This window comes from Megascapheus bottae, chromosome 16 (assembly GCF_031878675.1).
Source record: "Megascapheus bottae isolate mThoBot1 chromosome 16, mThoBot2.hap1, whole genome shotgun sequence".
Taxonomy (NCBI): domain Eukaryota; kingdom Metazoa; phylum Chordata; class Mammalia; order Rodentia; family Geomyidae; genus Megascapheus; species Megascapheus bottae.
This window is the reverse complement of record NC_143524.1, coordinates 36695725-36718415: the sequence shown is the minus strand read 5'-3', so window position 1 is coordinate 36718415 and position 22691 is coordinate 36695725. Positions and strand designations below refer to the sequence as shown.

At 36.3% G+C, this 22691-nt stretch overlaps 1 protein-coding gene across 2 annotated transcripts in view; it reads left to right on the top strand.

The window, feature by feature from the left end:
- Usp47 (ubiquitin specific peptidase 47) overlaps window positions 1-22691 on the top strand; it is a 76140-nt gene that overhangs the window by 11112 nt on the left and 42337 nt on the right. Inside the window, exons 2-8 of one of the 2 annotated variants that reach the window (XM_090348144.1) lie at window positions 7823-7882; window positions 13870-14073; window positions 16876-16989; window positions 17841-17979; window positions 18686-18782; window positions 21442-21587; window positions 22513-22592. In XM_090348144.1, the coding sequence (XP_090204270.1) occupies window positions 7823-7882; window positions 13870-14073; window positions 16876-16989; window positions 17841-17979; window positions 18686-18782; window positions 21442-21587; window positions 22513-22592 (840 nt within the window). The remainder of the gene's footprint in view (window positions 1-7822; window positions 7883-13869; window positions 14074-16875; window positions 16990-17840; window positions 17980-18685; window positions 18783-21441; window positions 21588-22512; window positions 22593-22691) is intronic. The other variant, XM_090348145.1, reaches the window with a different exon arrangement.

The window sequence follows — 22691 nt, the reverse complement described above, 5'->3', positions numbered from 1 at the left end:
TTAATATTCATAAGGATATCTCCAATGCTCTTAAGTTAAACCAAGACATTAATATTTAAGAGGAGTCTTGATTACAACCCCAGTTGCATTAAAATGTGGGCTTTTTTCAGCCTAATGCTGGTGGCTCACAAATGTAATCCTAGCTACTCAGGAGGCTGAGATCCAAGGAACACAGTTGGAAGGCACCCCAGGGAGGAAAGTCCATGAGATTTATCTCCAGTTAACCACCAGAAAGCTGGAAATGGAGCTGAGGCTCAGTAGTAGAGTACTACCCATGAGCAAAAATAAAGCACAAGCCCTGAGTTCAAGCCCCTGATGGAAAAATTTCGGGATTGCATAGTACAAGGTCTGGTGAAAAGGAAAGGTAACTTGACAATCAGAAAAATCAGTGTTTTTACCTTGCCTTAATTGCTTCACTTTTCAGGGTTGATCTTCTTTTCCTTCTTGGCTCACTGCCTGTCTCCCTCCCTGTGAGAACAGGTGTATGACTACTTAAGTTAAAAGGTTATATATCTACCCAAACTTTGTTTGCCCTGTTGGCTTTTAAACTTTGTGAAAAGGTTATGCAATCAGAAAACAAAAGTTTATTGTAGATTTTAGTTAATTGTCTAATTAAATTTTTTTTTGCCCCCAAAGATTTTTTTTTTTTTTGCGGGTCCTGGGACTGGGCACTGTCCCTGAACTTCATTTGCTCAAGGCTAACATTCTGTCACCTGAGCCATAGCCTTTTCTGTTTAAGTGGAACTGAGGAATAGAACCCAGGGCTTCATGCATGCTAGGCAAGCACTGTACCACTAAGCCTCACTTCCAGCCCCTCTTTTGAAAATTTAAATATTGTCAATTGTAACAAATCTTATTTATTCAAGATTAATTGCTTAAGAATTTAAAGATATTAACTTACAGTTTACCTATTAAAACATAATGTAGTATAATATTTCTAAAACACTTTAAAGGAGATTTTGTTTTTGTTTTGTTTTGTGTTTTGTTGTGTTGTGTTCAGAAAAAGACCTGGACTAGGTGAAGCAATTCTAAGGGGGGAAAAAAGCAATACAGGTAGCTCTACTACAGAGCTGTAGTAACAAAATCAGTCTCCTTAGCCCTTTTGACCATTTAGTGATTGGTTTATTATCTTAGGGAGGTGAATTTTGATGGGGATGCATTGAATTTGTATTTCATGAAAGTATGGCAACTTTCACAATATTCTACCATGAACATGGAAGGTCTTTCAAAGATCATTTCCTGATGTCAGCTTGGATTTCTTCAAATTTTTATAGTTTTCACTATAAAGATATTTTGTTCTTTGGTTAAAGTTATGCCCCAGTATCTAATTTTTTAAAATGGACATAGTTTCCTGATTTCTCTCTCTGCTTGTACATTGTTGGTGTACAGGAAGGCTACAGATTTTTGTGGATTAATTTTGTATCCTGCAATTTAGCCAGTGTGTTTGATCAGCCTTAGGAGCTTGATGTCTTTGAGCTATAACATATATAACAAGATTCATCTGTGTTGTAGTATGACCAAGATCTTATTCCTTGTAAGTCTGAAAAATTCTGTTGTGTATGTGTATAAATGCTTATCCATTTGTTTATCCTCTTATTAGATTGCTTCTGTTGTTGTTTTTTTTTTAACTTTTGTAAATAATGCTATTATACATGGTGTAGAAAAATCTTTTAGTGGAGCCAATAGTGTGGCCTAGTAGTAGAGTGTTTGCTTAGTATGCCTGAAGCCCTGGGTTTGATTCCTAGGAACTACACACACAGTGCCCAGGCTATGAATTCAAGATCCAAGACTGGCCAAGAGAGAGAGGGAGAAGAGGAGGAGGAGGGAGGAAAGGAGGGGGTGTGAGCGCACACACATGCACACACACATGCTGGGAGTGTGGCTTAGTGTAGAGTGCTTGCCTATCCTAGGTTCTACATACATAGAGAAAGCTGGAAGGAGTGCTGTGGCACAAGTAGTAGAATGTTAGCCCTGAGAAAGTTTAAGAACAGTACCCAGGCCCTGAGTTTGAGCTCCAGGACTGGCAAAAAAAGAAAAGAAATGTTATTTATTGCCAGCCACTGGTGACTCATGCCTGTAATCTTAGCTATTTGGGAGGCAGAGATCTGAGAATCATGCTTCAAAGCCAGCCTGGGCACGAAAGTCCATGAGACTCTTATCTCCAATTACCCACCAGAAAACCAGAAGTAGCCCTGTGGCTTAAGTGGTAGAGCACAAGTGGTAGAGTACTAGCCTTGAGCTGAAAGAGCTCAGAGACAGTGCCCAGGCCCAGAGTTCAAGCCACACAACCAACAAAAAAGAAAAGAAAGGTCTTTTAGTTCTCTGGTTCTACCTAGAAGTAAATTTTTTTAGATTTATGGGCAGTTCCAACACTCACATCACAATTTATTCTGCAAAAGCTGTAACCAAAATGATTTTAGTTAAATTTGACTTTCCAGTATTAATAATAACCTAACAGGAGGCACCTGTAGACTTGACTGAGCTCTACATTTCTGTAGAAACAGCCTATTCACATTGAATAATTTACAGTTGTTAAATAAATCATCTTATAAAAATTCCTTTATAATATAGTTTTGCACAGTGTTAATTAGGTTAGTGTTCTGTTTACTCATATTAACTATTTACTTGTTTATTTATTTTGTTGGTCATGGGGCTAAAACTCAGGGTTTGGGCACTGCCCCTGAGCTTTTTCACTCAAGGCTAGTGTTCTACCATTTTGGGCCACAACACTACTTCTGATTTCTCCTGGTTAATGAGTCTCATGAACTTTCCTCCTTGGGCTGGCTTTGAACCACAATTTTCAGATTTCAGCCTCCTGAATAGCTAGGATTACAGGTGTGAGCCACCAGCACCCACTCATATTAGCTATTTATCCATGATCATAGTTCACTTTTAATTCAAAATGGTTGTTTGGAGTTTTCACTTCTTTTTTTTTTTTTTTTTGCCAGTCCTGGGCTTGGGCTCAGAGCACTGTCCTTGGACTTTCTCAAGGCTAGAGCTCTACCACTTGAGCCTCAGTACCACTTCCGGCTTTTTTTTTTCTATGTATGTGGTGCCGAGGAATCGAACCCGGGTCTTCATGCATGCTAGGCAAACACTTTAACCACTAGGCCAAACTCCCGGCCCCAGAGTTTTCACTTCTTTTTAGAGAACTTCCCTTGAAGTGATCTTTTATACTAGATCTACTGGCAAGAAATCTCTGAGATACCTTCATTTGAGAGTACCTTGATTTCATGATACCAGGAGGATATTTCATTGTGTATATCATTCTGGGTTAACATTTCTTTTCTTTGGCCCTTGAAAGGTTTTGTACCACTTTCTTTTGTCATTGTTTCTGGTGTAAAATCTGCTCTCATTTGAGTTGTTTTGCCTTCAGAGTAAAAATTTTTTTTCCTTGTCACTACTTTCAAAATTCTTTCAAGGACCTTGATAATGATGTGTTGTGACATGGATTTCTTTAGGTTTATCTTGCTTTGGGTTTGCTCAGCTTCTTTAATATGAATGATTGTGCCTTTTTCCAAATTTGTCAGTTTTAGTTCTTGTGTCTTTTAGCTCTTTTTTGAGCCTTCCCTCTTTCCTTCTCCTATGATTTGCCCTTTTAGTTTTGTTTTTGAGATTCATCCATATTGTTGGACATAATAGTAGTTTATACTTTATTATGTAGTCTTCATTCTATGAATATCATATATCCATTGAAACATATCTGGGATGCTTACAGTTTTGTGTTATTTTAAGCAACGGTAGTTCTGAACATTTCTGTACATGTTTCCTAATTTGTAAGGCTAGAGGTTCTCTAGTTTCAGAGGAAAGATAGATGAATAAATGAATCCATAGTTGGATAGATGGCTGGGTAGATATTTTTAGTGGTAATATTGATGGAGTGTAGGATAAACCTATGTTCTGTTTGTTGATAATGTCAAACTTTTCCTGAAGGACCATATCAGTTTGCAATCACATAGTGAGTGAGAATTCTTGGAAGTCTGATTCTTCTATTTTTTATTTGCTGCCAGTCCTATGGGCCTGAACTCTTTGTTCAAGGCGAACACTCTATCATTTGAGATCACTTCCAACTTTTTAAATTTATGTGGTACTAAGTAATGGAATCCAGGACCTCATGCATGCTAGCTAAGCACTCTACCACCAAGCCACATTCACAGCATAAGACTTGATTCTTTAATTGCCTTTTTTGTTCATTGACAGTTTTGCTTATTTAAAAATTGGTTTGTGAGCTGTTTGTTCTTTTTCTGAGTTCTAGTTTATGTTTTTTGACGTGTTTTTTTTTTTGCCAGTCCTGGGCTTGAGCTCAGGGCTTGAGCACTGTCCTTGGACTTTCGCAAGGCTAGAGCTCTACCACTTGAGCCTCAGCACCACTTCCGGCTTTTTTCTATGTATGTGGTACTGAGGAATTGAACCTGGGTCTTCGTGCATGCTAGGCAAGACTCTACCACTAGGCCAAACTCCCAGTCCCTTTTTGACCATTTTTTATAATACTGTCTCTCAGTAATTTATACAATTATTCTAAGACTAGTAGTGTTAATTTTATTATTTGTAAATGTTCACTAGTAATTGATAATTTATTGCTTATATTTTTTGTGTGTGGGTGGGGAGAAAAAGGAGTGTCAGTTCTAGGATTTGAACTCAGTATTTTTTTCTAAGGTTCCCCCCCCTCCCCAGGCTGGTGTTCTATCCCTTGAGCCACAGCTTCACTTCAGGCTTTTTGATGATTAATTTGAGATAAGAATCTTTTGGGCTTTACACTGGGCTAACTGGCTTCATCCCCAAATCCCCAGCTCTTAGCCTCTTGACTAGCTAGGATTATAGGTCTGAGTCACCAGCACTCATCTTATCATTGCTTATCTTTTTATGCACTCAGTTGTTTTGTTTGTTTTGTTTTGTTTTTTGGCTGAGACCAAAACCTATGATACCTGACATTTTCACTCTCTGGCTGGTGTTCTACCAACTGAGGCATTCCTTAACTCCTCAGATTTTTTTTTTTTTTTGCCAGTCCTGGGGCTTGAACTCAGGGCCTGGGCTTTTTCAAGGCTAGCACTCTACACTTCAGCCACAGCACCACTTCCGATTTTTTCTGTGTATGTGGTACTGAGGACTTCAACCCAGGGCTTCATGCATGGTAGTCAAGCACTCTACCATCTACCACTAGGGCATACTCCCAAAGCCCCAGATTTTTTTAAATCTAGAAGTTCTTTAATGACATCCTTTTGGTCTACATTTTTTATACTTTTAACGTGCTTAAAATTTTTTTTCTAGGTGGGTGCTGATACAATAGTATAGTATATAGCCATGATAGTGGTTGACAGTGACATAGTCAAGATGGATAACATTTTCCTTTTATCACAAAAATCTTTCATAATCCTACCCAGCAGATGGTTCACTTTTATATCCACTTGTTTTTTATTCTTTTTTTCTCTTTGTTTTAATTTCTGTGGTTTCTACTATTGTGTCTTCAAGTTCCTTAATCTTTTTATTCCACAGTGCCTAATCTGTTCATTTTGTTTTCTTTGTTCATCTTATTCTTTATGTATACATCTTACATATAGTACTTTCATTTTTAAAAACTGGAGTTGCATATTTTAATCTTCCATGATTTTTCCTTTGTCTGTTCTTGAATATGTAATACAGTTATAAACTTTTTATGTGCTTGAATATGGATTCTGTTGTCTATGGTTGGTTTTCTGTTCATTCTAGATAGTAGTTTTCTGCTTCAGATTTGTGTTTATTTTCATTTAGATACTAGAGATTGTGAACTTTTCTTAAACTTAGTATCCAGAGGACACTACTTCACAGATCTCCAAAGTTTGCTGTTCAGGTAGCTTTCTTTTCTTATAGTCTAAACTGTGAATTGTCACTGAACTGACTCCATCTCCCTTTTGAACTCAGGGAGAATGCTATATTCTACCTTGGCTCATTCTCCCTGCATTGCTGCAGCTTGGAAGGTGGTTCACCTTGTTTATTTTTGCTTCCTAGGAATCACTGTCCTGTGTTGCCTGTTGTTCTGTATTAGATCTAGATTTTTAGTTAAGTGGACAGGATACATCCAAGCTATTTCATCTTGTTTTATAATAAATGATAAATACTAGCAGACATATCAAGTGGTTGTTAAGAACAGTGAGGAAATGGGAGTGAGGAAAGGGGGATAAAGAGCACTAAGTGGTCTCCAATTATGAATAAGATAATAAGAAAGGGACGTGACTGAGAAGTGGGCTGTTCTAATTATTTGTAGCTATATAACAGTCTGTTCCCAAATCTCATGACTTCTTCACTGATACAGTTTAGGCAAAATGGGTTGTGGCAGCTTATTATTGTTCTGGTGTCATCTGGGGGCAACTGAAAGTCTAGGAACTTTTGAATGATCTTAAGACAGAGACTACCTTACTCAGATGCATGGTAGTTGATGTTGATTTTATCAGTTGGCTGTGGCCAGGACATCTACATGTTGCTCTTTTTTCTTTTTTTTAGGTACTAGGGCTTGAACTCACTCTCAGCCTTTTCTGCACATACTAGTTACTCTGCTACTTGAGCCACATTTTCAGTCTGCCTCCCCGCCCCTCTTCTTTTCTTTTTCTTTTTCTTTTTAATTGAAGGTAAGAGTCTCTAGCAAGAATTTACTGCCAGACTTTAAACTGATCCTCATATCTCATTCTCCTGTGTAGCTAGGATTATAGGCATGAGCCACTAGGATCAGGCTCATGTAGTACCTATGTTATAAGGGCAACCATCTAAAAAAGCCATCCAGAAGTTGTATTATTTTTTGACTAAGTCTTGAAAGTAGTGTTGTGAAGCATAAGAAGTCACTAAGCCTGGCCCATATTAAAAGGGCTAGGATTAGACCACTACTTTTGTGACATGTTTTAGAGCTACCATAATAATATTTGATCCAAGGAGATGAGGTTTTCCTGGGGTAAAGCAATCCAGGCATACTCTACATCAAATGCAAAGGCCTTGAACGATGAGGAGTGCCTGATAATGATAGCTTAGACATGGGCTTTATTTGCTGCTATATTCTAAGCACCTAGAACAGTTCTGACAACTTTTGCAATTAAGTACTCTTATGTGAAAGGAAGGGTCAAATCTTACCCCAAAATCTTAATGAGTATATATAATCTTTGACGTAATTCTTTCTTTGGGAAATTATCTTAAGGAAAGTACTGTATATATAAGCAATGGTATAGTAAAAGTTTGAAAAAGCTTAAATGACTAATAGCAGATTTAAATAAGTACATTATAGTTTTTATTTAATGGAATGCCTCCATTTTGAAAACAATAGTTATGGCACAGGAAGGTGAGTATTGAGGGACAGGAAACAAAATGTTGTATAGAATGTCTGTTTTGATAGAAATAACATATCCTCAACATGGTAAGTATGTATACAGTGGAGAAGATTCTGGTAGGTTGTATACCAAATTATTAGTAATTGCTCTAGAAGTTATTTTAGAGTTCCCTTAAAAAATCTGTACGGCTATTAGATTACCTTTTAACTCAATTAATCTCTTTTTATTAACTAAAGTATCAAAGCAAAAATTTTCAAGATTATCTCTTGATTATAGATTATTGTTTTCTTTAATATGTTATTATTCTTTATCACTATACCATGGCTTTTTTTATAGAACCTATAAAGAGTTTATGTGAGGTCCAAGGTAAAAATTACAAGTATAATTTAGGAAAAATAGCCTAGGTAACATATGTAATGCTTTATAATATATTTTTATCATATGAATGTCCTTAGGAAAGTTGTTCTCATTTTGTCTTTTCTCTTTATTTTATAGAAATAATTTGTAACTCATTTTGTTCTTATATGTCATAGGATGTGTTTTGGAGATGCAGACAAAATATCTTTGATGAAATGAAGAAGAAATTTTTACAGGTAGTCTGCTGATGTAATTAATTTAGTGTAATAGACAGCAGAACAAGTAACAGCATGTTAGCATTTTTAGTTAATAACAAGGCATGTCTTAAGTTTTATGCTTGTTTGACTTTTATTATTATGAATTCTAATACAAAAGCCACCATGAGTAAGTTTTATGTTTGATAGCCCCTTGTTTTTAAGAAGCCAATGGCCCCAAGTACCTGGCTGGGTACCTAGATCTCATGCCTGTAATCTTAGCTACGCAGGAGGTTGAGATCTGAGGATTGGGATTTGAGCCATCCCAGCTGGAAAGAGACTCTTATTTCCAATTAACCACTGAAAATGTGGAAGTTTTAGCTGTGGTTCAAATCTTGGTAAAACGCTAGCCATGAGCAAAAAATGCTCAGGGACTGTACCCAGGTCATGAGTTTCAAGTCCCCCGGGACTTGTACAAAACAAAATCTTCACAGAATCTTTTGCTTTGCCTTTGGATATGGTATTTATTTATTGCAGACTTGTTTTCTGAAATAGTAATAGTCTAGGAATTAAAAGATGTAATAGTTAACAAAGTTACAACCCAGAAATCTTATTTGATGAATTTAGTAAACTACTACCTTCCTGACAGTCTTGTGTATATTATACACCCAAACTTCCTGGGCTGTAGCTTTGTATCCTAACCTTTTCTTCATGCTTCACTTCCCTTGTGTCCCTTTATAAGTTTTTTTTTTCTCTCCAAAGTTTTCCAATGAATGTCTTTTATGCTTTCTGAGTGTGGCAAGAGACCACTTAAAAATAATCACATGGATATTTCAGAGTCATCTTTGGGTTGGGGATAAAGATAAAAGAAGAATCTTAAAAATATTTCCCTCCTCCTCCTCCTCCTCCTCCTCCTCCTCCTCCTCCTCCTCCTCCTCCTCCTCCTCCTCTTTTTTGTCAGTAGTGCGGCTTGAACCCTAGGCATTGTCCCTGAGCTCTTCAGCTCAGGGCTACTGCCCTACCCCTTGAGCCACAGCCCCATTTTTGGTTTCCTAGTTAATTGGCAGTAAGAGCCTCACAGTCTTTAGTACCCAGACTGGCTTTGAACTGCAATCCTCAGATTTCAGCCTCCTAAGTAGCTAGGATTACAGGTGTGAGCCACTGCACCCAGCTCTTAAAAATAATATTACTTCATCTGGACATTGGTGGCTCACACCTGTAATCTTAGCTAGCCCGTAATCTTAGCTACTTAGGAGACTGAGATATGAGGATCAGAAGTTCAAAGCCAGTTTGGACAGGAAAGTCTTTGAGAATTTACCTATAATTAACCACCAGAAAACTGGAAGTGAACTTGTAGCTCAAAGTGGTAGACCACCCACTAGCCTTTAGCAAAAAAAATCTCAGGGACAGCTCCTAGACTCTGAGTTCAAGCCCTAATATATATTTAAAAAATTTTTTAAATAATCTTTTTTCATGTCAATTAAGAGCTACATTCATAGCCAAGTAATTGCCCCTTATTAAAATAAAAATGGTACAATCTGAATGAGGCTACTAATTTTATAAATTTCAGTCAGCAAAAATATTCAGTTCTCAAAATCAATAGCAATATATTAGCAATGAGCAGAAGAATAATAGTCTAAGTCTTAATTTCTTAGCTTATAGCAGTTTCCATACCAAGAAATAGAGAAAAAGTATGTTACATTGCCACCATAGTTTATTTTTTCTCTCTTTCCCTCCCTCCCTAACTCAACCTTCCCCTTTCCTCTTCCCTTGCCCCACCCCTTTCCCTTTCCCCTTTCATTTCTGTACTTCATGCTCTTACTTGGCAGACAAGATTCTTTAGAGACAGGTCAGCAGACAACTTTTCTTATACAGAACAATTATCTATGTCAACCAGTTCTAGTTGTTCCTAGCAGCAAGCTTATTTTTGGAAGAAAACGGTGTTTTTTCTATTTTTATCCCAATATATGGCTTTCTTTTTTTACTTTTTTGGTAGTACTAGGGTATGAACTCAAGGTCTCAAATTTGCTAGGCAGGCACTCTATCTTTTGATCCACACTTCCAACCCAGGCCTTTTTGTTTTAATTGTTTTTCAGATAAGAACTAAAGTTTTATAATTTTTTTTTTTTTTACCCAGTTTGGCTTTAGGCTATGACTGTTTTCCTTCCTGTATCTTCCACATAGTTGGAGGTATGACTCACAACCCTTAAGGATTCTTTTCTGGCTATGGCCAGAAGAATTCAGGTGTGTTTTTTTCAGTGCACTCATGTACAAACAATATTCTTAACATATACAGTGTTAAATATAAATTAAATATAATCTATGCATTTTTCATTATTATCCCAAATGCAGTATTGCTATGGATTATCTATAAAATAGTTTTGTGTAATTTTTACCGTTCTTTGTATTTGGCAAGATTTTCTGTGTAAAAAATGTCATACCCTTCTTAGTGTATTTTCTCACAATTATATTTGATGGTATTTGAGCATGAGTTCATCTATGCTTCTGTGTGACATCCACTGCCTAGCTTTGGATGGAATGTCCTGGAGGGCTGTTCACATATATCAGGTACCTCAGTGTTTTCAGTGTCCACCTTTATTCTGTGTAGATTGCTAGGGTTCCTGAAAGCAAGTTGATCATAGGATCATTAGATTTCTGATATCCTGGCTAGTTTGTAAAAGGGAAAGTTCCAAGTGGTATAAACCTGAGGCTGCTGGTTTCTTAAGGCCTATCCTTAAGTTATATCCTGTCACTCTGTCACATTATGTTGGTATTCAGTCATACCAGCTGGGAAGGGGGAAAAAGGTGGGGGGAGAACAGCCAAGGATTTTTAGCTCAGAATTCATGATGATACTGTTTTTGTTTTTTATTCCACATAAACAAGATCAGTGTAGGGTAGAGTCTAAAAGAAATTAGGTAAACTCTTTATGTTCCAAAAGTGTTTCAGAAAATTGCATATTCAACTCATGCTATAAAATTTTTCCCTTTTTGAAAAATGGTTATAAAGTTATTGGTGTATTTTATTTATTTTATCTTAAAATAGAAAAATAGTTTTTCAATTTGTTCCTCACATTGGAATTGAGGAAAGAAAATTTCACCTCATTGTGATGAGTGCTGACAACAGTGCTTCATAAAGTTTGATGCAATTTACAGTTGATGGCCACATATTAAATTATAGATGAAATAAAGAATGAATCAGAACATTGAATAGAAAGTAATGGTTTATAAGTTGCTAGTGTTTAAATTATACTAGAACTGAATTCAGAAGTAAAATGTGATTGATCCTGCAACTTTAGAGTAGAATATGTATGATTGGCCTACAAATTCTACATGTAGAAATTTTTAGAAGATAGAGTCCAAAGTTATTTTTTCTCTACATTTTCTTTCCTTTGTAGTATGTGATTTTAATTTGCCTTACTTAAAAAAGGCAAGCATTCTATGCTACTCTGCCATTTGAGTCACCTTCTGCCTTGTTAGCCTCTTGGTTTATATTTTTGAGATAAAGTCTCACTGAATTTGACTAAGTTAGCCTTTTGGTTTATATTTTCGTGGTAAAGTCTCACTGAATTTGACTAAGCTGGCCTTGTACTCCTGCCTCTACCTACTAAGTGGTTGCTGTGCCTGACTAGGTTCAAAGTTTTATTCATTACAGAGTTACTGCTTTTTTAAGTAGTAACTATTTTTTTTTTTGCCACTCTTGGGCCTTGAACTCAGGGCCTGGGCACTGTCCTTGGGCTTTCTCAAGGCTAGAGCTCTACCACTTGAGCCACAGCAGCATTTCTGGCTTGTTTCTATGTATGTGGTACCGAGGAATTGAACCTGGGTCTTTGTACATGATAAGCAAGCACTCTGCCAGTAGGCTAAACTCCCAGCCCTTAAGTAGTAACTTTTTAAGTCTTGAAAATTCATTGCCTACAGAATTATTTTCAAAAGTATAATGAAGTCTAGCTCAAAATGAAGTAGTAGGATTAAGTAAATTGTTACTAATCCATGTATTAGATGATACTGTACAGTTGTAAAAATGGTAATTAAATTTTGATTTGTCTGAAATATTGGTGGTCAATTTGTTTTAAATGTCATATTTATTTTTTTTTTTTGGTCAGTTGTGCGGCTTGCGCCCTGCATCTGGGCACTGTCACTGAGCTCTTCAGCTTAAGGCCAGGGCTCTAGCCTTAATCTGAGCCACAGTGCTACTTCTGATGGTTAATTGAAGATGAGTCTTATGGGATCTTTTGTGCCTGGACTGGCTTTGAACCCCAATCACCAGAGCTCAGCCTCCTGCATAGTTAGGATTACAGGCATATGCCACTAGCACCAGGCTTAAATGTCATACTTTTACATCAACTCATTTCTGTCCTGAATTAATTGGTTCAATCTTAACTTGCACAGTCCAGCAAATCTAAAATTATATATTACTGTAGAAGATTCTTATTGCAATTAATCAAGTAAACAAAAAACATTTGTGTCTGTCCTATTTTCAGTACTAGTTAATGATAATTATTACTTAAAAATGGATAATATAGATGCAACCAAAGATTAGAGATTTTCTTCTTAAAAAAGAAGAAAATAATTTCTTGGAGTTGGGCTGTACTCAGTGTGTAGTGACTGAATAGCATGCATAAGGCTCTGGACTCAGTTCACAGCACCAAGAAAGAAGTGGGTGGAGGGAGAAGAGAAAACGCATGCATTTTCTCATATAGCATCTTTCTGAATAGCCCATTCTGGGGATGGTCAGAAGTCCTTCAGTTAAATGATTGATGCACCCAACTTATAGGGAAAGCAAGAGATTGACATTAGTGGATTTGTGTACTAGAAAGACTTTGTCCAAAGAGACCAGGATGGGAACTGGATATCTAACACTTCGGCTCATTGTCAGTGCCCTGCCAAGGGGAACTATGCCTCTAACCCCAGAAAGATAGTTCTGTAATGGAATATAAGATTTAAAGCAGAGTTTTCTGGAGCTTACTGTTATAATTTCATCTAAGGTATTTTGATCATCTAGAGATAGGTTCAAGGGAAATGTAGTAAGTAGAATTGATAGAATTTTGTGGTAGTATCACTTGAAGAAGGAAGACACTGGGAGTTGCTGAGCTCAGCATTTTGGTTTTAGCTTCTTGGTAGATGATGGTGAAGGTAAATGTGAAGGAGGGAAAAAAATTCTTCATGTATCTGATGAGTCTGTTTGTGACCTCTACCCCGGTGGAAAGTTGAAAAGAATTTGTTTTTTTCAAGAGCTTAATAAAAAGGATAACGTCTTTGGAAATTTCCTTTTTTCAAAAAGAAAAAAAGAGCCCCCAAAACAAATTGTCTGGTGGTTGATGAAATGAAAGAAGGAAGGACAATTCGTGATTGGTTTCCAGAATGATAATAGAAAAGCTGTTTTTCTTTGTTTTCTCTTCTGGCAGATCTGTTTGGATATGTGACAGCTCCCAACGCATTCATAAATGAAATTTTTATTTATAATATCTTAGTTACAGTTTCAACGGCATAAAGATTAGGAGACTTTGTTGCTTGTGTCCCTGGATTCAATTCCCAGCACCAAGAAAGAAGGGGGGTGGAGGAAGAAGAGAAAAGGCATGCATTTTCTCATATAGCATGTTTCTGAATAGCCCATTCTGGCTGAACTTCTGTGTAGTTTTCTATTTGTATCTTTCTGAAACCCAGAAAAGCTTAGTTTGATTGTGCTTGAATGACGACAGATTTTAAAGAATATGTTTTGTGATGTTTAACTTAAAATCTTCTTGGCTTGTTGACTGTTGTTCTACATCCTCAAAGATCAAAATCAGATAGCTACAACAGTGATTATTGAGTCTAAAATGTGCCCCAGTTTTCCAAAAGAAACATACTCAGTGCCTGTAATGTTTCACATATTTAATGAGGTGTGTTTCAGACATAATAAACAGTGCTACTAATGGCACAAAGAAAACAATTTGTAGATTATCTTACATTTAATCATAAATTGTTATGATTAGTTATAGTTTCCTTTAAAGATAAGCAATATAAAAAATAATACGTTTTTAAATTTTCAGATAGAAAATGCTGCTGAAGAACCTAGAGTCTTATGTATAATACAAGATACTACGAACTCAAAGACGGTGAATGAACGGATCACTTTAAATTTACCAGCATCTACTCTAGTCAGAAAGCTCTTTGAAGATGTAGCCAACAAAGTAGGCTACATAAATGGAACCTTTGATTTGGCATGGGGAAATGGAATCAACACTGCTGATATGGTAAACCTAAGACTTTATGTAGCTTCATGTATGCTGTTAATTGCTTATTGTAGGTGTTATTATTACTGACGATGTAGCAAAGCCTAGACATTATAATATGTTACCCTCTTTTTCTCTCTTTCTCTATCTTTTCCTCCCTTCCTCTTTTCCTCCTCCTCCCCCTTTTTTTTGGTCAGTTGTGGGGCTTAAACTCTGGACCTGGATGCTGTCCCTGACCTCTTCAGCTCAAGTCTGGCACCTTACCACTTTGAGCTACAGTGCCTCAGATCCTCATATCCCAGCCTCCTGAGTAGCTAGAATTACAGGCATGAACCACTGGCACCCAGTTTCAGATATTTTTGAGGGTATATTTTTTATTTCAATCTTGTTATTTTTTTATTTATTTCATTTATTTCTCCCATTGCAACATTTCCTCAAATATTTAGTGATTCTTGTTATCTGTTTATTTTTAATATTCAAGAATTCTTGTTAACTTCTCTGTGAATGTGAAGCATCTAAGATGATCATAGAACAGGCATTGATTAGTTTAAATATACTACTCACATTGCCTTCTAATTCAGAGATCTTCAATCTGTATTGTCTTAATCTCATTGTCTTAGTTAGTATTCTAGACAAACTTATTGCTTGCTCTTTATTCTTTTCTTCTCTCTCTCTTCTTTTTGCTGCTGGGAACAAAGCCAGGGCTTTGGAAGCACTCTACCACAGAACTGCATCCCTAGCCCAAATCTTTGTAATTTTAATTACCTGATATTATAGTATTTATTTTTAACACAAATGTCAAATGTCATTATTATTTCATCTCCATGGTTTTTTCTTATATCTTCCCTTTCTATTCTGTGCTATTGCTGTACGTTTTCCAACCTCTAACAGCAAATGAAACTGTGTGTATTACTATGGTATTTGGAAGGCATAGTGTTTTAAAAAAATTATTGCTATTATTTTTTGCCAGTCCTGGGGCTTAAACTCAGGACCTGAGTGCTGTTCTTGTGCTTTCTTAAGGCTAGAGCTCTACCACTGGAGCCTCAGCACCACTTCCAGCTTTTTTTTTCTATTTATGTCATACCAAGGTATAGAACCTGAGTCTTCATGCATGCCAGGCAAGCACTCTACCACTAGGCCAAACTCCCGGCCCCCAAAATCAACATTTTAAAAAAAGTATAGAACTAATGTTTTAAAGTAGTTTTATCTTTTGAAACTAATCAATGAAATTGATAGTCCAACAGAGCAAATAAAGATAACTAATATTTAATCTCAAACTTTGAATACTTTGTCGAGAGTTTTTTCTTCTCTTGCACTTTAAAGAATAATTCTGGCTGGATGCCAGTGGCTCCTGCCTGTGATCCTAGCTACTCAGGAGGCTGAGATCTGAGAATTTCAATTCAAAGCTAGTCTAGGCTGGTATGTCTCTGAGATTCTTACCTTCATTTAACCACCAGGAAACCAGAAGTGGCACTGTGACTCAGATTGGTAGAGTGTTAGCCTTGGGAGACAAAGTTCTTGGGGACAGCACCCAGGACCCAAGTTCAAACCCTACAAAAGAAGAGAATGGTTCTATGTTAGGCCCTTGTGGGTCACACCTATAATCATATTTTACTTGGAGGCCAAGATCTGAGTAACATAATTCAGAGCCAACCTGGGGCAGGAAAGTCTGTGATACTATTATCCCCATTTCACTACCAAAAATGCAGCTGTGGCTCACTGGTAGAGCACTTAGTCCTGAGCATAAAAAGTTCAGGGACAGTGCCCAGTCTCAACACAACAAACAAAACCACAAAAGAGTAATTCTGGAGCCAGGAGTTTGGCTTACTGGTAGAGTGCTTTCCTAGCATGCACGAAGACCTGGGTTCGATTCCTCAGTACCACATACATAGGGAAAAAAAAAAAAAGCTGGAAGTGGTGCTAAGGCTCCAGTGATAGAACTCTAGCCTTGAGAAAGTCCAAGGACAGTGCTTAGGCCCTGAGCTCAAGCCCAGGACTGGCAAAAAAAAAAAGGAGTAATTCCAAGATGTCATGCATTTTTCCACATCTTATTTATCTTTAAGAAACCTAAACATTTTTCTCGTGTGTTTTTTCTTTTACACACATTTTAGAGACCATGGAAACAAATACAGAACTTTGTGAAAAATACTTATTATTTTAATTGTTACCTTCTCTTTCATATTTTTAGATGTAGGGAAATGTGAGTAGTGTTTTTGTTTTTTGTTTTTGATGGTCCTTGGAGTTGAACTGAGGTCCTGGGCACTGTCCCTGAGCTTCTTTTACTCAAGACTAATGCCATACTATTTGAGCCACAGTGCCACTTGCAGCTTTTTCTGAGTAGTTTATTGGAGATTAGAGACTCATGGACTTTCCTACCCAGGCTATGTCTTCAAACCTTCCTAAGTAGCTAGAATTATAGGCTTGAGCCACCAGCACACCCAGCCTATCATAGGTTTTAAGTAGATAGGTTAATTCCAAAACTGGATGATCAGGGCCGGGAGTTTGGCCTAGTGGTAGAGTGCTTGCCTAACATGCACAAAGACCTGGGTTCAATTCTTCGGTACCACATACATAGAAAAAAGCTGGAAGTGGTGCTAAGGCTCAAGTGGTAGAGCTCTAGCCTTGACAAAGTCCAAGGACAGTGCTCAGGCCCAGAGTTCAAGCCCAGGACTGGCCAAAAAAAAAAAAAACCTGGATGAACAGAAATTTATCAAAATAATTCCTGAAAAATACTGTATAAAGGTGTATGTGAATCCATTTATGTATTTTTATTGTTGCAATTAATGTTAGTTATAATCTGATCTATCATTTTTATCCCTGTAGGTACCACTGGATCATACCAGTGAAAAGTCTCTCCTTGATGCTAATTTTGAGCCAGGAAAGAAGAACTATCTGCATTTGACAGATAAAGATGGTGAACAACCTCAAATACTGTTGGTGAGCTATTTAGAAACCTCTGTTCATGACTTTTGTGCACTACTTGGGAATGCAGTTTTCTAAAGGAAACAGGAGAGAGAAGTTTTATAATTATTTTATAAATGTTTGCATGTGTTAGTTTGTTCCTAGTGTATATGATAATATGAATATATTTAACTGACAGCTACAGTCTGTTACTCTATTGAGGTTAACATGGGCTGCTGAATTAAACATCATAAAGATCTATGTTTCAGTTTTTGCCAGTGCATTCATTCATTTGGTTGTATAATCTTAAATTTAAAGAACATTGGTTTTACAATTTAGATTCATACTTACAAATTCTTAGCAATCTTTAAAAATTTCTAAGTGTTTGTAGAAAGAGGTTATAAACGTATAAGTCAGAATATGAGTGCAATGGGTATTCTTTAGGTCTTAATTGCTATGCTCTTTTTATGCCCCTCAGTCCCTTACATCATACTACAGATTACCTTGAAATTTCTTGTTGGAGACCATGGGAAACTATATTATTTATTATTGATATTGATTATCTCCTAGCCTCGCCAGGCCTACCTCACTGCTGATGATTATGTAAAACTGGTAAACTCTGTTACAAAGGAATTTTCAGTGGTTCTTCTAATATATTAGGAACACAAATCTCCTGTTTGTCTACAAACAGGACATTTGTAAGAGAACATTACAAAATTGAAAGTATCTTGCATCTTTCAAACTTACTATGGGAAGTGGGGAGGACTTGTATTAGTAGTAGCAATAATTGCAATAACATATCTCTTTTATTACATTAGATTTTTAGTATTTTCCCACTGGTACAGCACATGTGCTCTTTAGTAAATATTGGTTGTACTGAATTTTAGGACGACTCCAGTAATGTGGATGACAGTGTTCATGACAGGTTTGTAGGTCCACTTCCAAGAGAAGGTTCTGTGGGCTCCAGCAGTGATTATGTCAGCCAAAGCTACTCCTATTCATCAATTTTGAACAAATCAGAAACTGGTAAGATTTGCTATTGTTGTTGATTATATTTTCATAAACTCATGGAACATTAAACCAGAGTAATCTTCGGATTTCAAGTCTCAACGCCTCATTTCATGGGTAAGAAAACTGATATCCAGAGCAAGATTGAGTCATGTCACTTTACAATTTCTGATAATTAAAAAAAATCAGTGTTATTTCTATAAATGTTTCATTTATATGTAGAATTGGTTACTTTTCTATAAAATATAATGCATTTTGATATATTTCATCTTAAAAGAAATCTTTTCAGTATAAAGATGATTGGAATGTTACTACTAAGTAGAATAGCATGATGCCTAAGACCATGGGTTTGATCACCAGGACTCAGGAGGGAATCGGGGATCCCTTCTTCAGTGTATGCACTGTCTAAATTTTGTTCCTCTAAAAAAGCCAGTATACTTTGTTTATATGTCCACATTTGATAAAATTTTAAGAGTCATATGTCTAATACAGTAGGTCTAGCTGGCATAAAAACAACCTTCTCTAATCTGATTTTGTGGAATAGAAAAGTGTAAATATTATATTCATTTTAAATAGCTCATAATCTAAGAAGACTGCACTTTGAAAAATGAGTTTCTCCAGCTGAGTAGTCTTATTACTTTTTGAGTCTTCATAATATATTTAACTCATATTCTTTCATCTATATATTAAATGCTAACTTACGTATGTATTTTTCTCTTTAAAGGGTATGTGGGACTCGTAAACCAGGCAATGACTTGCTATTTGAATAGTCTTTTGCAAACACTTTTTATGACTCCTGAATTTAGGAATGCATTATATAAGTGAGTATTTAAAAATGTTTTGTAAGTAAAATTGGATATTTATAAATTAATTTCTTACATTTACTTGTAAAGTTTTGGGATGTTTCTTGCTTTATAACAAAGCTTCTTAAAAATTGTGTGAATTTGAATTTCATAAAAACCTGTATGAAAAATGTGTAGATAGAATCAGAAGTGCATAGACAAGAAAAGGATAAACACACAAGATTTACATAGAGGGTAAATGTTACTTTACTCTTAGGTTTTAATATCTTTAGGAAGAAATAGCATGTATCGGTTTCACTGTCTTATTATCTTACTTTAAAAATACCGGTTTATACAGCGGATTTTATTGACATTTCTACATATTTACAGTATTTTCTAATCATTCTTACCCTCCATCAGTCTCCCTTCTTCCTTCATCCTCTTCTACCTACTATTCATCTGTTTTTTTTTTTTTAAGAGAACACAAATATATGACCCATGTACCTTCAGTTTAAGAATTCAGAGTTATGTAGCTTCTAATGACTATAATCCTAGCTACTCAGGAGGCTGAGACTAGACAGATCGAAGTTCAAAGCCAGCCTGAGCAGAAAAGTCCACACAATTATACTCCAATTAACTGGCAAAATTCTGGGTTTGTAGATGTGACCTCAGTGGTAAAGCCACATCTTGGATCAGAGAAGCCAAGCAAAAACAAGGGGCTCTGCCAGGTGCAGTGGCTCACACCTATAATCCTAGCCACTGAGGAGGCTGAGATCTGAAGATTGAGGTTCAAGGAATTGAACCCAGGGCTTCGTGCATGCTAGCAGGCACTCTATCATTAGGCCACACTCCTGGCTGGGCAGTTCAGTTTTATGGTATGGTACATTCCCTTCACTAGCAAATTCCTCTCAAAAATGAGTTAGAGACTGAGTATAGTAGAGGGAGAATTGAAGGGATAAAATAATAAAAGAGTAGAGGTGAATTACAAGATGCCTTGAATAGAAGATGGCTTGATAGAAAGATATGTCAGTGTGTGTAAAAGGGAGTAGGGTCACAGAGTTATGACTTTCAAGTCCTAAAACAAGAAAGCTATTGACTACTTTAATAGAGAGCTGTACTAAACTAAAATGTTGTAAGCTGAAACAGAGAAAAAAATAGTACTCAAGCCTCCTTTTGAAGCAAAAGGTTGAAAATGTAATAAAGGGGATAGGATTGATTGGAACACATTATGGATGCGTGGAAATTAAAACTATGAAATTGCACTATATAGTTAATGTAAGCCAATAAGAAATTCTTTAAGAAAGGTGAGAAAATATAAATAACAACATCCTTATTGTTAAAACATAGAATACCATGAGAATTGTTCTTACTGTTTTATTTTTTATATTATATTTTATATATTTTATATTTTATTAGATACAGAATTATCCTAAGAACTTTCTTGGGTACATTAACCAATTTTAGTTGCCCAGTCTTATTTCTGCCATGAGATCTTAAGTTCTTCAATTGAGAATTTGCTTGTTATTGTGATAAAAGACAGTTCCTGTAGCTAGTGTAAACCTGTATAAATTTAAGAGAGTAAAAATCCTACTTTGCCTACAGTATTCTTTTTTTGTTTGTTTGTGGGTTGTGGGCCTTGAACTTGGCCTGGGCACTGTCCCTGAGCTCTTCAGCTCAAGGCTACCACCCTACCCTTGAGCCAAGCCCCATCTCCCATTTTCTAGTGGGTAATTGGAGACAAGAGTCTCAGGTCCTTTTGTGCCTGGGCTAGCTTTGAACCTTGATCCTCAGATCTCAGCCTTCTGAGTAGGTAGGATTATAGGCATGAGCCACCATGCCCAGAAGTATTCTCTTTTTAAAATGTTTTCTTATGTAAAATTTCAAACACTAAAAAAAGTGGGCAAACAGTATAATGAAACCCTCTTGGAATCCCAGTCTATCTACATCACTCCATGATTTTGAATGCACAATCTCAGTGTCTCAGCTGTAATCATAACTCACGTGTTCAGATTTTTCTGATGGATTGGCACATAATTTTTAAATAATTTGTTTAAATCAATCCAAATAGGATTCATACCTTAATTTAATCTATTTTTAATTTATTTTCCATCTGTAATTTGTTCCCTGAAGTTTTTTATATTAAAAACTGATGGTAGGCCTGGAGTTTGACTTATTTCTAGAGTGCTTGTCTAGCATGCACGAAAACCCAGGTTCAGTTCCTCAGTATCACATACATAGAGCTGGAAATGGTGCTGTGGTTCCAGTGGTAGAGCTCTAACCTTGAGAAAAGCCCAAGGACAGTGCCCAGGCCCTGAGATCAAGCCCCAGGACTGGCAAAAAAACAAACACAAAAACTGATGTTAAAGAAAAATTGATGTTGTTTCATAGTTTCCCCCCAGATAGAGTTTTGATGGTTGGAATGCCTTATTATCATTTAATATTGTTCAATATGTTTGATGAGTTAATAATTTGGATTAGAATTTTGATCGAGTTCCATGTTTGCCCACTCAAAACTGATTTCCTCATACTTTCTCCTTTAAAGTCAAAGAGTAAAGACTGGTTCCATTAGATGTTATTAGTTTCAGCTAATATGCAGACTATGTTTACAGAATTAAGACCTTAGATTATTATGATTTTGATAATGCTTCAATGAATACAATTATCTAATAAATAATTTTTGAACATTTTATTTTAATAGATGGGAATTTGAAGAATCTGAAGAAGATCCAGTGACTAGTATTCCATACCAACTTCAAAGGCTTTTTGTTTTATTACAAACCAGCAAAAAGAGAGCAATTGAAACCACGGATGTTACAAGGAGCTTTGGATGGGACAGTAGTGAGGGTATAATTATCTAATAATGATACGTATTTCTAATATTCAGAGGAATTCTACAAGATTAATGTTTCACAAACACATTATACATATTACTCATCTTTATTGTAAACCTCAGTGCTTTCTGTTGGGATTTAACAAAAAAAATTTTTTTCTAGGGCTTGAACTTCAGGGTCTTCTGTTCTCCTTTTTAATAGAAAGAAAGACAGAGAGAGAGAGAGAGAGAGAGAGAGAGAGAGAGAGAGAGAGAGAGAGAGAGAGAGAGAGAGAGAGAGAGAGAGAGAGAATATGGAAGGAAGGAAGGAGAAAAGAGAGAGAAAGACAGACAAACTCAGAACTGGTGCTCTACCACTTGCTCCACTTACAGCTTTTTGGTGATTAATTGAATTGGAGATAAGAGTCTCATAGACTTTTTACTCAGCTTCTTCTTGAGTAGTTGGGTTTACAGGCATGAGTCACCATACCCAGATTCCTACTGGGACTTTAAGTAACTTAATTTTAAATATTATGCTCTGAGCTATAAATTTTTGATCAGTTAAGCTTTTCTTGTAATGTAAGTTTGGTTAATTCTTATTTATATTATAGCCCTCAAAAGCTTATGTTCTGTCTGAAGGCATTATTCAAGTCATAGAGTGCCTGCCTAGTAAGCACAGGCCCTAAATTCAAAACCCAATACTGTAATTATAGGAGGAAAAGAAAACTTATGCTCTTTATAAAATACTGAGATAGCTCTCTTTCTCTCTCTCTTTCTCTCTCTCTTTCTCTCTCTCTCTCTCTCTCTCTCTGTCTCTCTCTCTCTCTCTCTCTCTCTCTCTCTCTCTCTCTCTCTCTCTCTCTCTCTGGTATATGTCTTTTTATGGCTAATGTGTATTTTTGTGTTTTTCTAAAATATACCATTATTTACAGTAGAACTTTCTGTGTTCTTGGTTTTCAGCTTGGCAACAGCATGATGTACAAGAACTGTGCCGAGTCATGTTTGATGCATTGGAACAGAAATGGAAGCAAACAGAGCAGGTAATTCCTATCTTTCAAATTGATGGGACTGTTTCCTAATAAATGTTTGAAATAGCTTGGGATTTTAGCATAGGAATAAGGACACCACTTGAAAGGAAC